Source organism: Peromyscus maniculatus, chromosome 3, assembly GCF_049852395.1.
Source record: "Peromyscus maniculatus bairdii isolate BWxNUB_F1_BW_parent chromosome 3, HU_Pman_BW_mat_3.1, whole genome shotgun sequence".
In the NCBI taxonomy this organism is placed as follows: domain Eukaryota; kingdom Metazoa; phylum Chordata; class Mammalia; order Rodentia; family Cricetidae; genus Peromyscus; species Peromyscus maniculatus.
The window spans coordinates 77143219-77158224 of record NC_134854.1 but is presented as its reverse complement, the minus strand read 5'-3'; the positions used below and the strand labels follow the sequence as shown (position 1 = coordinate 77158224).

The 15006-nt window shown below is 41.0% G+C and overlaps 1 protein-coding gene across 3 annotated transcripts in view; it reads right to left on the bottom strand.

Moving 5' to 3' along the window:
- Window positions 1-15006, bottom strand: part of Chn2 (chimerin 2) — a 277744-nt gene that overhangs the window by 111951 nt on the left and 150787 nt on the right. For all 3 annotated transcript variants that reach the window (XM_006992173.4, XM_076566835.1, XM_076566834.1), the window contains exon 3: window positions 2085-2140. In XM_006992173.4, the coding sequence (XP_006992235.1) occupies window positions 2085-2140 (56 nt within the window). The remainder of the gene's footprint in view (window positions 1-2084; window positions 2141-15006) is intronic.

Sequence of the window (15006 nt, the reverse complement as noted above, 5' to 3'; positions counted from 1 at the left end):
ATGAAATGCAGCAGTGGGTGGATTTCAGTAGCCCATTTCATAATTCTTGCTTCACTTAAAGCAAATTATCCTTTCTCTTATGTGAGTGTTCCTGACTTAAGGGTGACACACTGAGGAGCCAGTGACAAGATCAGGCCACCAAGTGAACTGGAAGTCACCTTAAACTTTTCTCATAATCATCCGATCTTCTCTCTAGTGACATTCCCGGGATGAGAAAGTCTAGTCTCTATTAAAATCACGATTCCTTGATGAATTTCAGCCCCTTCCATGGAAGTAAAATTGTATGTAGAAAACTGGCTAACTTGTGACAAGGTAACTGCGGAAGGGGGATGAGGTAGCCGTGGAGTCCAGGGTGCATGTACCAAAGTCTTTGAAACGGCTTCAAAACCCACCGAGAAATCCCTGATGTTCCTTGACGAGTCTCAGGAGTGTGGGGACGGGGCTCCTCGCCTTGCCAGGGCCCACAGAGAGCTGTAAAAGCATGCTGCTGTTCTATATTTAACTAAAGCAATAGCCACAGAAACCAGGACCCACCAGCCTTTGGTTTGAAGGGTGCTAGGTGGGCTATACACACACTGGTCGGGATGTGAATAGAAAACAGAACCTTGATCTCGCTCTTCTAATCTCACTGGTACCCCAAGTGATGAACAAGCTGATTTATGAACCAGGGCAACGGAAACTCCTGTGAGCTTGGTGGGATTTTTATAAATGAATATATACTGAAAGCTGTTTCCAGGGTTGAAACATATTTCCTTCCCACAAATAGCTTTATTATTTTAAAAAATTCAAGGAAGCAGCTGCTGACTCCCCATGGGAGGCCATCCCTTGTTGGAGGAGGGAATGGCGGGGTGGGCTGGAGGGGCAGGAGGAGGGATGAGAGGGGGATCTGTGGTTGGTATGTAAAATGAATAAAAAAATTCCTTAATGAAAACATTTCAAGTAAATATGACAAAACTATATGATTTGTTAACTATGGATACTGGAAATACCCATGTATTTATCAGTTTTGTACTGTGTTTTCTGAAAACATTTCACAACTGACCATATTAAAAGGGTCAAACATGTCCTCCTACACCTGGTCACATGTCACAGATGGAGCAGTCAGAAGCCCTAGAAGGGAAGCCACAGCTTTTGCTGTGCTAAATGGACATGTCGTAACCATCAAATTGCCTTCTAAATAACTGCTGTTGTCATCTTTGGCTAGAGAGGCTTTTTTCTAGGTAGGGGGAGCATTAACTGAAGGGGATCCTAGCAGGTCAGATTGTTAAACTTAAGTGATCGTTGAATGCCAAGCCATAAACGGGACATCTGCATTGTCCCTCCAAAGCTCAGGTAACATTGCTGAAGAGAGGGTGGGAAGAACATAAGAGCAGGGACAAGGGGTGGAGTGTTGTGAACCATCTTCTGGGTGTGATATGACTGCTGGGGCCCTTGGTCTCATATCATTGCTGATTACCTGCATAAGACCTCAGGCTCTGCATCATTAATGGTCCCTAAGAGCAAGAGTCATCTTCTTCAGCCCTGTATTATAGCTTTCCATATGGTGCCCAGGCTCCTGTAACCAACCCTAATGAAACTAACCAGGACGGACACACACACACACACACACACACACACACACACACACACAGTGAGGGTGGGGCTAGTTGGGAAGAGGAAGGAGATCAGTGGGATGGGGACAAGAAGGGATATGGGAGTGAACACATTATATACATGTATAAAATGTCACAATGAAACTCATAATTGTATTTAATTAATACACATTAATAAAAAATCCTTAAAAGAGTCAGGGCAACAATGATACAAACAACCATGTTACACATTTTGTGGTATTTACAAAGAACTTAGTTTGTCTCTTCATTTGTTACAAATGTGAGACATTTGATTCTCAGTTTGTAAAAACCAGGTATTGAGATAACATGGAATTTCAAGACATAGTTATAAAGATATTCAGTTTGGTGACACTGTGCCAAACATTAATAGAAATCACCCCCCAGGAAACTCGAAGTCCCTCCAGCATCAGCGGTACTCGCTGCCAATTCATCACACTTAACAAGGTGTACTGGGAAGAGCTGAGTACCGACCTCCCGGGGACAAATGATCCTCTTGGGACGAGGCGCCTCTTGCTGCAGCTGATACACTGCCAAAAGGAAAAAAAAAAAAAGATGATTATAATTAGGAAACCACATTGCCTAAGCCACACACCTTTACATATTCCCTGCCAGGTTCATCCGAAGGACCACAGATAGAATACAACAGCAGCAACCACAAAACCAAAACAACAACAACAACAACAGAAAACCCAGAGTACAGACACATTCTTCAGACTGGGCGAAGTCAGAAGTCAGCTCATTTATATGGAAATGAGTTACTGAATGCAAACCAGCAAAATTGATTTTTTTTTGCTCTTATAAAGCCAATTTAGCTTCATAATTGTTGCTGGCGTTGTTCAGTCTATGGCTTTCTTGGGAGGCTAGATGCAGGTAAAATGCTTTTGATTATTTTAGAGATGAAATTCTGCTTGTGAGTACCTGGGTGTAGGATGATAGGATGATATAACAGGCTCCATGAATTTAAATGCTGATGGCTCCTGATGTAGCTAGGGGAGAGCTGGCACCGGGGAATGTCATTTTCTGAAATATTACAGTTATGCACAAAGACATTGGATTCTGTGAGTGAAGGAAATACCAAGTCTCTTTGTGTCTGTGTCTCTCTATGTCTCTGTCTCTCTCTGTCCTCCCCTGCCCCCGCCCCTGGCCACACACACACACACACACACACACACACACACACACACACACACCTCTCCACCTTTGCCCTGGCTCTCACTACAGATTCTCATTCAACTCACCACTTCCCATCTGCTGCCTTTTCTCTTTCCTGGGTGCTCTCACATCTTAAGGAGTAAGTATCTAAACCTACTTAAATGGCAGGTATGCATCCTGGTTAAATTTTTATCCACTCACAAACCAGGGTCATCAGGGAGGGGGAATTTAAATTGAGAAAACACTACCGTAAGACTGATTTAGGAGCAAGTCTGTGGGGGCATTTTCTTGATTAATGACTGATACGGGAGGGCCCAGTCCACTACTGTGGTGCCACCTTTGGGCTGGTGGTCCTGGGGTGTGTAAGAACACAGTCTGAGCAAGTCATGATGAGCAAGCCAGTAAGCAAGCACTCCTCCATGGCTTCTGCTTCAGTCCCACCTCCAGGTTCCTTCCCCCCCCCCCCCCCCCCCCCCCCCCCCCCGCCACTTCCCTTCAATAATCAACTGTGATCAGGACATGGGAGGCAGAGAAGCACTTTTCTCCTCAGGTTGCTTTCGTTCGTGGCATTTTGACCACAGCACTGGAGTGCAAACCGGACACAGGCCTGCACAAAACAGGTGACTGCATACAACACAGCTCACCAGACAATTACCTGGGCATTTCCAGACCACGAGGAGGGGGCCTTCTTCTGCTGGACTGCTCTGAGTCACCCTCTCCATCCCTTCCTCCCTCTTTTAACCCCTCCTTTCCTTTTTTCTTTCCTTCCTTCCTTTCTCGAGTGATGGGATCAAACCCAGGGCTTCCTGCCTGTCTAGGCAAGCACTCTACCACTGAGCTGAACCTCAGCCCTGATTATTCTCCTTAAGGGAACGGCTACCCTCTGCCAATTCTTTCAGACTCTAGTGCCATGAAAACAGAGGTTGGAAACAAACCAAGTTAATCTTATATGCGGAACGTTGAAGAGGAAAAAACTAATTTTAGACAGAGGAAGTCTATAAAAAGGTAAAAACCTAAATTCTATAAGGTATTTTAAGGAAACACAATAATACAAGTACAGATTTCCTATTGAATCTTGGTCCTAAAAATAAAACAGAAGAATCTTAAAGGAGAGGCAGCCAGAGTGTGGATACAGGCATGAAAACTATGGGACTTCATCTATCACGACAGCTCCCTAGTGCCTTCAGCTCAACATGGATGTTTTCTTACCCAATTAGATGTGGATTCCACAGTACTAGCATAGAGCAAAGTAGGTCCCCCTTCCCAGTGTTAGAATCTGCTATATTTCCAAGAGTGAGCTGCCCATGTGCATAAGCCACCCAAGGAAAAACGCACCCAGGTATGGAAAGACAGCAGCGCTCAGCATAACTTCTTCGCTCAGAAAGACACCAAGTAAGACAGCTAAAAGAGATGGCCTCCCACCAACCGACTCTTGTTTGAAGGAAGAGCCTGCAGGTCCCGATGAATGGAACGGAGGCCCGGGGGAATGATGAGCGGTGAGTCCATGCCGCTGTCAGTCTGTGGACTGCTTGGTCAGCACCTCCCTTTTCCCTGGCTTCTAGGGGACCACCCTCTCATCTTTCCTCATATTGGGGTTTGTGGTTTGCAGGTCTCGTGCTGCCTCCTCTTCCTCTTCTTCCTCATTGACCACAGGGGGAGGGGTACCCAAGGCTGATTTTAGACCTTCTGCAGGTCCCATTCCCCCTCTCCATCCCTCAGACACTGGCCACATCCAACACTTCATGCGTGACTTACATTTCCAAGGCTCCGTCTCTACTCAGAACCCTCCCTGAAGTGCCAGCTCATACACCCAACGTCCTAGAGGCCTGCTGACTGGCTCCCAGGGCTTCACCTTCAAGAGCTGAGTGTCTGGCCCGGTGCAAGGCCCCACATGCTCTTGCCTCACCACACACCACACTTGTTTCTTAACCATGTTGTTTCTTCTCTTTTTCCAGACACACAGTGTTCCCTTCAACCTTAGGACCTTTGTACACACAGCGCCTTACCCCACGCTATCCCCCATTTTCCCTCTGTATCTCCAGTTCTCTGCTCGTCGTCATCATGACTTCGGTTCAAATATCAACTGTGCGCAGCCATCTTTTCCAGCTCTCTAACAGCACACTGAAGACATCGCCTCTTCTGCGCCCTCACAATGCTTGGTCCTTCCTTCGCATGGCTTGTCTCACTAGATAATCACTGTAGTAACTGGGGAGAGCTTTGAAGAGGATTGTCTCTCTTCCTGAGTCTCCCGAGTCCTGACATGAGGAAAGTGACTATGTTTACTTTCGTCCTCTACCTCAAATATTTATTGAGGTGCTGTGCCCGTAAATCAAATCAAATCATACCCTTCTGTGAGAAGCCGGTCATATTTTGTGAGGAACCCAGAAAAGAGAAATATTTGCATGAAACAGGACAGCAAATGCAGAGCTGGCAAGATACAAGCTCTTCTAACATCGGGCGGGAATCGCTGTCTGAGCTCTGGTGCACCTCAATGTGGAAACCTGGCTCCTTCAGTGAGGACTGTGGAGCTCTCTGGCCCCAATATGGATTGGTGTTTAGATGTTCTATTCAGTTAAAAAAGCAGGGTTAAAACACACACACACACACACACACACACACACACACACACACACACACACACACTACACAGAGACCACTTGCAAGGGCCTGTCCTCTCTCCCTGACTCCATTCCCTGTGGACTCCAGGGGACCTCATGTCAGACCCAGCTTTCATCCTTCCTATGGACCCTTTCAGCACCCCCTTATTAGCCCATCCCCAGTCCTTTGTGTTAGCCCTCAGTCCCTGGAAACACATTCCACCAGGGACTCCCAGTGGCCACAGCTGGCAGGTTCTCAGAAGCACTTCCTGTTAGGCAACCCACAGCCAAATACACAGTGGAATAAAATGATAAAAGCAGTTCAATTCGTGAAAGTAGAAATAGAATCACTAAAGAAAAGCAAAACCGAGGAAAACTGAGAATGAAAAATTCAGGGAGTCAATCAAAACACTCAGAGGTAAACCTCTCCAAGAGATTACAAGTCACGGAAGAGAGAAAGGCACTGAAGACCAGAGAAAAGAAATGTTTACCTCAGTCAAAGAAAATGTTACATTTAAAAAACGCAAGCACCAATATCAATGAAATCTTAGACACTATAAAAAGAGCAAATCTATAAATAATAGGAGTGGAGGAAGGAGAAAAAAACCTTATCAAAGGCACAGAAAATATTTTCAGCAAAATCATAGAAGAAAATTTCCCTAACCTAAAGAATGAGGTACCTATAAAGGTACAAGAAGTATACAGAAACCCAAACAGACTGATCTAGAAAAGAAATTCCCCACGACACATAATTATCAAATTACTAAATGTACAGAACAAAGAAATAATAGTAAAAGCTTCAAGGGAAAAGACCAAGTAACATGTAAAGACAGACTCATTAGAGTAACACCTGACTTCTCAGTAGAGACTCTAAAAGCCAGAAGGGGTTGGACAGATGTTCTACAAACTTGAAGAGACCACAGATGCAGGCCAGACTACCATACACAACAATAACTTCAATCACAATAGATGAAGAAAGAAAAACATTTCACAATAAAGCTGATTTTAAGCAGTATCTATCTAAAAATCCAGCTCTATATAAGGCACTAGAAGGAAAACTTTAACCAGAAGAGGTTAATCACACCCAAGAAAACACAAGGAATAAATAACTCCAATCAAAAGAGAAGGAAAAACTCCCACACCATAACAACAAAATAATGGGAATCAACAAACAGTGCAATCAGCACACATAACTCTCAACAACCATGGTCTCAGTTCTCCAAGTACAAGTCATGGACTAACAGATTAGATTCAAAAACAAGATCCATCCTTCTGCTACATCTAAGAAACACACCTTACCATAGAGCATAGATATCACCTCATGATAAAAGGATGGAAAAAGATATTGCAAGCAAATGGACTTGAGAATCAAGCTGTCATAGCCATTTTAACATCTGACAATATAGACTCAAACAAAAACTAATCAGAAGAGATAGGGAAGGCTACTATATACTCATCAAAGAAAAAATTCACCAAGAGGATATTGTTGTTCTAAACATTATGTATGAAATACAAGAGCACCCAGATTCTTAAAAGAAATACTTCTATGGCTAAAAATAAATACTGACCCTCACACAGTGATAGTGGGTGACTTCAGTACCCCACTCTTGCCAATATGCAGGTCATCCAGACAAAAACTAAATAGAGAAATGTTGTAGCTAAAAGTTGTCATTAATTGCACAGACCTAGCAAATATTTACAGAACACTTCACACAAACATAAAAGAATATTCCTTCTTCTCAACACCTCACGGAACTCTCTCCAAAACTGGCCACAATACTTGGTCACAAAGAAAAGGCTCAACACACACACAAGAAAATTGAAACAACACCCTGCATCCTAACAGATCACCATGGGCTTGAGCTGGAATCAACAGCAACAGAAAACTTATAAACTCATGGAACTGAACAACTCACTACTGAATGAAAACTGGGTTAAGATAGAAATCAGGAAGATAATTAAAAACTTCATAATTGAATGACAATGAAAACACAACATATTCAAACTTATGGGTCACATGAAAGTGATGTTAAGAGTCAAGTTCATGGCACTAGGTGCCTACAAAACATTTTGGCACTTAATGGCATAGCTGAAGGTTCTAGAACAAAAAGAAGAAATCACACCAAAAAAAGTAGACAGCAAGAAATAAACTAACTCAGGGCTGAAATTAATTAAATAGAAGCAAACAAATAAAAAAAATACAAAGAATCAATGAAACAGAGTTGGTTCTTTAAGGAAAATCAGTCATATTGATAAACCCTTAGCCAAATCAACCAAAATATGGAGAAAGAGGATCCAAATTAATAAAATTAGAGGAAAGAGGAATATAAGGACATCTAGAGAATCCTGAGGACATACTTTAAAAATCTGTACTTCACCAAATTGGAAAAATCTAATGGTAAATTTCTTGGTAAACACTACCTACTAAAGTTAAATCAAGATCAGATGAGCAATTTGAACAGACCTATTTCCCCTAGTAAAATAGAAGTAGTAATTAAAAGTCTCCCAACCAAAAACCTTAGGGCCAGGTAGATTTATCATAAAATTCTACCAGATTTTCAAACCATAATTAATGTCAATACTCTTTAAATTATTCCATAAAATAGAAATAGAAGGGACATTGTATAACTCTGTGAGACCACAATTATCCTGACACCCAAACCACATAATGATATAACAAAGAAAAAATTACAGATCAATTTCCTTTAACACAGATGTAAAATTCTCAATAAAACATTTTCAAACTAAATGTAAGAACACATCAAAAAGATGATATACCGTGATCAAGTAGTATGCTGTCTAATTTTATGACAACTTAATACAGGCCAGGGTTACCTGAGAGGAGGGAATCCCAATTGAGAGAATACCTGTATAAGATTGGGCTATAGACAAGCCTGTAAAGCATTTTCTAAATTATTGATTGATTTGAGAGACCCAGCCTCGTGTGGGTGAGGCCTCCCCTGGGCTGGTAGTCCTGGGTTCTATAAGAAAATGAGCTGAGCAAGCCATGGAGAGCAAGATAGTAAGCAGCACCCCTCCATGGCCCCTGCATCAGCTCCTGAATCCAGGTTCCTACCCTGTTTGAGTTCCTGCCCTGATTTTATTCAATGATGGACTATGGATGTGGAAGCATAAGCCAAATGCAAACTTTTCTCTCTAAATTGCTTTTGGTCATGGTATTTTATCATAGCAATAATAACCCAAACTAGGACAAGTAGGATCATACCAGAGATGTAGGGATGGTTCAACATACATAAGATATTAAATGTATCCCATCATAAATCCACATGATCATATTATTAGATGCAGGAAAAGCCTATGACAAAACCCAACATTCCTTCATGATAAAAGTCTTGGAGAGATTAGAAATATAGGGAACATATTCAACATAATAAAGGCAGTTTACAGCAAGCTTACAGTCAACATTAACCTAAATGGAGAGAAACTCAAAGCATTTCCACTAAAATCAGGAACATGGTTGTCCATTCTCTCCATACCCAGTCAATATCGTGCTGCTGTGAGGACCAGCCTTCAACAGCTCTGGAATTGAGGGGGAACCATGGAGTCGGCAGACTAGTTACTCAATTTGACTTTTCTATCTGAGGGAATAAAACTTAACTCTCTGGGACCAACAAAAAAAAAAAAAAGGGACATAGACACACACACACACCTTTACAGTCTCTCATCTCTCTCTCATCTCCTTTATTTCTTTTCTTACCTCTATCCAGATGTATCCCTTCTGTGTATTCTTAATTTTTTTCCTTACAGCTTATATATCTCAGCAAAATCTTTCAAGCAGTACAAAAATTACAATGTGGTTACATTGTACTCTTTAAGTGAATGATTTGAATACAAGTAAAAAACAGCATATTTTCAAAAACCCAAATTATCCCCAAGAACATACATAAATTCATGTACAAACAACTTGTTACAGATTAACAAAGTGTAAGCAAGCAGGGTGTTTTTCTCAGCCAGTTCTTTTACTGGCAGGCTACATTTTGCAATTATATTGCAATTTTATTATTTATCTCAAAGGACAATCTTATAAAAAAATCTTAAAAGAATCACAAATCTAAACTTTTATATATGAAAAACAGTCGGCTCTACTTTAAATCCTCAGGGTGTATACCCCCTCATCAACAGTTTTTTATATCAAGAAGCTGAAGGCAGAAATGGGCACAAGGAATTAATCATCACTCTTAATCACCAATCCATGCTAGCAAGAAAGGTACATCAGCCAGCCATAGCCAGGCTGTCTTTGTTTTCGTTCCCCGATCTCAATGAGTCCCTTACTCAACTATTAAAAGTGTGCCTTTCTAAACCTTAAATTGTTCCCCAAGACTTTTCTACCTCAAAACCATTAATAACAACAACAACAAAAAATCTTAACCTAACCTTAAGTCATTATTTAAAGCTTTGTTTTAGCTATGATGCTCATCAAAACCTGTGAACACATCTCCCAACATTAAGATTGAAAGAACTTGAGCTAGCCTAATTTCCGGGGGACTCAGTTGTTTTTCCTAATCATTAACCCAAGCCACAGTATATACAGCTACTTAAGAGAAACTCGTAAGTCCTAGGTGCCTGACACTTTTTGCTCTTACTTTCTATCCTCTGCAGCCCCTGCTTTATCAGGGGCAGTGGCAACACTATATCCTGCCTTTACCTATACTAATTTTCCCACTAAACTAACCTCTATCATAATCCCTTATATAACTATTTAAAACCCTTAATCATCAAAATTTTATTTAAGCTAGCACTATTATTGCAAAAAATCATTACTTCAATTAAACAGTACAGCTTAAGAGGAAATCATCTTCATAATAATCCACAAGTAAAAATGCCCAGCAGAACAGGATATTTCCATGAAATAATCACACTACATTAAAGGCAGTGGGGATCCCCACACCCATTCACACCATGCCAGATACTAGAGAAAAACAGCAGCAGCAAACATGTAAAGGCACATCAGTAACAAGACACATTCTGGAGCTGAAGCCCTCAGGGTCTTGCCTATTCGAGATTTGCCCATCAGTGCCTTGCATTATGGTGACATGAATTCCTGAATCTCAATTACCACCTGCTGCTCCTCTGACATGGCCACCAGCAACAAAATACTTGGGAGTTTTATCTGGAGCAGTAAGGCAAGTGAAGAAGACAAACATGGATACAAATCAGAAAGGAAGATGTCAAAGTATCTTTATCTGTAGATGATATGATTATATACACAAAGAACCCTAAGAACTCTACCAGGAAACCCCCACAGCTGATAAAGATTTTCAGCACAGTAGCAAGATCTAAAAACAAAACCTACAGAAACCAGTAGCCTTCCTATATACAAATGACAACTGGACTGAGAAAGAAATCAGAGAAACAGCACCTTTTATAATAGCTTCCAAAAACATATCTTAGGGTAACTCTAACCAAGCAAGTGAAAGACTTGTATAAGAAAAAATATTAAGATATTGAAGAAAGAAATTGAAGAAGATATCAGAGGATGGAAGTATTTCCCATGCTCATGGATCAGTAGGATAGATGTAATGAAAATAGACCTACCAAAAGCAATCTACAGATTCAAATGCAATCCCCATCAAAATTCCAACACAATTCTTCACAGAACTTGAAAGGACAATTTTCAGCATCATATGTAAACACACACACACACACACACACACACACACACACACACACACACACACACAAAACCAGAATAGTTAAAACAGTCCTGAATAATAAAAGAACTGCTGGATGTACCATCATTCCCAATCTCAAACTGTACTACAACAATGTAGTAATAAAACCAGCATGGAATTGGCACAAAAGCAGACATGTTGATCAATGGAATAAAATTAAAGACCTATAAATAAATCTGCAGACCTATGGACATCTGATTTTTTATAAAGAAGCCATAAATACTGAAACAAAAACAGATAGCATCTCTAACAAGTTGTGCTGGTCAAACTGTATGGCTGCATGTAGGAGAATGTAAATAGATAAATGCTTATCACTCTACACAAAATTCAATTCCAAATGGATCAAAGACCTCAACCAGAAGGCCAGATAAACCGAATCTGATAGAAAAAAAAGTGGGGAATAATGTTGAACTCATTGGCACAGGAAACAACTTTCTGAACAGGACACCATTAGCACCACCACTAAGAACAAAAAATAATAATAAATGGGACTTCATGAAGCTGAAAAGCTTCAGTATGGCAAAGGACAAAATCATTCAGACAACATGGCAGACTGCAGAATGAGAAAAGATTTTTTATGAATTACATATTCAATAGAGAGCTAATATCCAAAATATATAAAGAACTAAATAAAACTAACATCAAGAAAATAACCCAAATAAAAATGAAGTACAGCTCTAAATAGAGAATTATCAAAAGATGAAGCACAAATGGCTGAGAAACACTATGTTCAACATCTTTAGTCATCAAGGAAATGAAAATCAATACTACTTTGAGATTTTTATCTTACATCAGTCAAAATGGCCAAGATCAATAAAACAAATGACAGCTTATTCTGGTGAGGACGTGGGATAAGGGGAACACGCATCCGAGGCTGGTGGAAGTGCAAACTTGTACAGCCATTATGGAAATGAGTGGCAGTTTCTCAGGAAGCTGGAACCCAATCTACCTAGAGATCCATCTATACCACTTTTGGGCATGTATTGAAAGGTGCTCCATCCTACTACAGGGACACTTGCTCAGTCATGCTCATTGTTGCTCTATTCATAATAGCCAGAAATTGGAAACAACCTAGATATCTGTAAATAGATGATTTGATAAAGAAAATATGATGCATTTACACATTGGACTATTATCCAACTCTTTAAAAAAATGAAATTTGCAGGTAAATGGATAGAGCGAAAAAAAAATCATCCTCAGTGAGGTAACCCAGACTCCAAAAGATAAATATGATATGTATTCTCCTATATGTAGATGTTAGCTGTTAATTCTTTGAAAAGCAGGCTACAATCTATATAAGTACAGTGGTTTTATATATAGTAAGGGACTAGGGGGAAGAGAAGGATCTCCCTAGGAAGATGAAATAGAATAGATAGTTATGGATGGAGAGGGTAGGGGAAGACTGGATTGGAAGGGTCAAAGAGGGGGGGGAGGGAAGAGGGGGTAAGGGAGGGCATATGGGGAGGGACAGATAAAACTAAGAGCCATTAGAGGGGTTACATGTAAACCTGTTACTGTAGAAGCTTCTTAAAATATATACATATGCTGTGGAACAATCTTTGTGCACTGTAAATATGTAGTTCTCTCATTGGTTAATAAAGAGATGACTGGCCTATAGCTGGGCAGGAAGAGATTGGGTGGGAGAACCAGACTAAGAGGACACTGAGAAGAAGAAGGGCAGAGTCTGAAGAGTCACCAGCCAGACTCAGAAGCAGCAGCATGAAAAGTACATATATGATGTAAACAAGCCCTAGGACAGCACATAGATTAATAGAAATGGGTTAAGTTACAAGAGCTAGCCAAAAAACAAGCCTAAGATATTGGCCTAGCTTTTATAATTAATAAGAAATCTTCATGTGGTTATTTGGGAGCCAGCAGTCTAGACAAAAAACTCTTCCTACACATGTACATGAAAGAAATCTAAACCGAATCACCAATAACAGGGAGACAAAGCCCCAACTAGACATCACTCACCACCAAATGAAACCTCCAGTGTTGGGAATGGTTTACATCTAGTTGGGTTCTTCAACAAAGGGGCCCCATAGAAATCCCCAAGCAACCTAGGCTATTGCCAGGGTTATTGGTTTCTCTCTACAAACTGATCATAGGGCCCTATTGCTAAAGATAACCCCTAGATAATTCACTGAACACACAGAAGTCAAAGCTAGTGCCTACCTGAAACCTTTACTCCTACTAACTAGCGTTAATGGTACTAGAAGGTACTCTGCATGCTACCAGAGGAAAACAGGTAATCACCAACCCTCATACAAAGGCTTGGATCTACAACAGTGATCTATCTGCATGGTATGCTGGTGTAATAGAGGCACAAAAGTTATAGAAGTAACCAATCACTATCTGCTGTGGGATGTTCTGTATGTCCTGTGGGAGCCTGTTCTTGGGTTCCTCGTGACTTTACCCAGCAGGTCCACATAGAGGATGATTAGGACCACTAGCCTGAGTGCAGGTGTTAGAGATGGTCTACACTTGGCTGTGCTGTGGGATGGTCTGTATGTCAAGTTGCTCTGATTGGTCAATAAATAAAACCTGATTGGCCGTGGCTAGGCAGGAAGTATAGGTGGGACTAACAGAGAGGAGAAATAAAAGAACAGAAAGGCAGAAGGACTCACTGCCAGCCGCCACCCTGACAAGCAGCATGAAAAGATGCCGGTAAGCCACAAGCCGCGTGGCAAGGTATAGATTTGTAGAAATGGATTAATTTAAGCTATAAGAACAGTTAGTAAGAAGCCTGCCACGGCCATACAGTTTGAAGCAATATAAGTCTCTGTGTTTACTTGGTTGGGTCTGAGTGGCTGTGGGACTGGTGGGTGACAAAGATTTGTCCTGACTGTGGGCAAGGCTGGAAAACTCTAGCTACAACTATCTGATTGGATTTATAGCCCAGTTTATGAAATGGAACCCAGACCCAACACTGTTTAAGTGCCCACAAACCTGAGACTTGATAGGGCAGAGACCTACAGGATAAACCAAATATTACTGTTCTGCTTATGGAATGTACCAATAAAATGACTGCTAATGACATTCGGCCATACTCATAGATCAGTTTTTTTTTTTTTTTTGTTTTTTGTTGTTGTTGTTTTGTTCAGCCATCATCAGAGAAGCTTCTTCTTGCAGCAGATGGGAACAAATACAGAGACCCACAACTGGACAATGTGCAGAGAGTGAGAGACATTGGATTACTCAGTCCTAAATGGGATGTCTCCATTAAACTTGTCCCTCAGGGTTCAGGGAACTCTGTGGAAGAGGAGGCAGAAAGTAAGTAAGAACCAGTAGAGACAGACAACACCAAGGAAATAAGGCCTTCCAGACACAATAGGACTGCTGCATGTATCAAACTCATAGATCCTGAGGCTGCATGCACAGGGCTGCACAGGTCTCAAGCAGATGAGATCTCAGGACTGAGAGAGGAAGTGGACACAGGCACCCATCCCCAACCTGGAAGCTCTCTCCAATTGAAAACACTCACAAAGGAAAAATTAGTTTTCTCCAATGGAGTCTCTGGATATACAAACCACACTTAGGGGCAGGCCCCATGCCATGCAGTATATGGCTTATACAAAATGAGCTCAGATACATTTTGAAGATTTTTTCTGTGGTCTCATAACTTTTTGTCTAAGCTTTCTTTTTTTAACCTTACAGTCTTTTGCTTATATATTATGGTTCAAAAAAAGGGAGAGGGGAGTACAGCACACAGCCAGCCCCCAGGATCCAGGCCTTTCTTACCTGTGGATTCAATTAAACTGAAGACATTTGAAAACAAACTATGCCCGCACTGAACATATATTGCTCTTTCTTATCACTGTTCCCCCGACAATTGGGAAACTATTGTTTACATGGAATTTCACACCGTATTTGGCACTAAAAGTCACCTAGGGCAATCTCCTTGTATCTATAGGAGGTTGTGTGTACATCGTGTGCAAATACTAACCACGT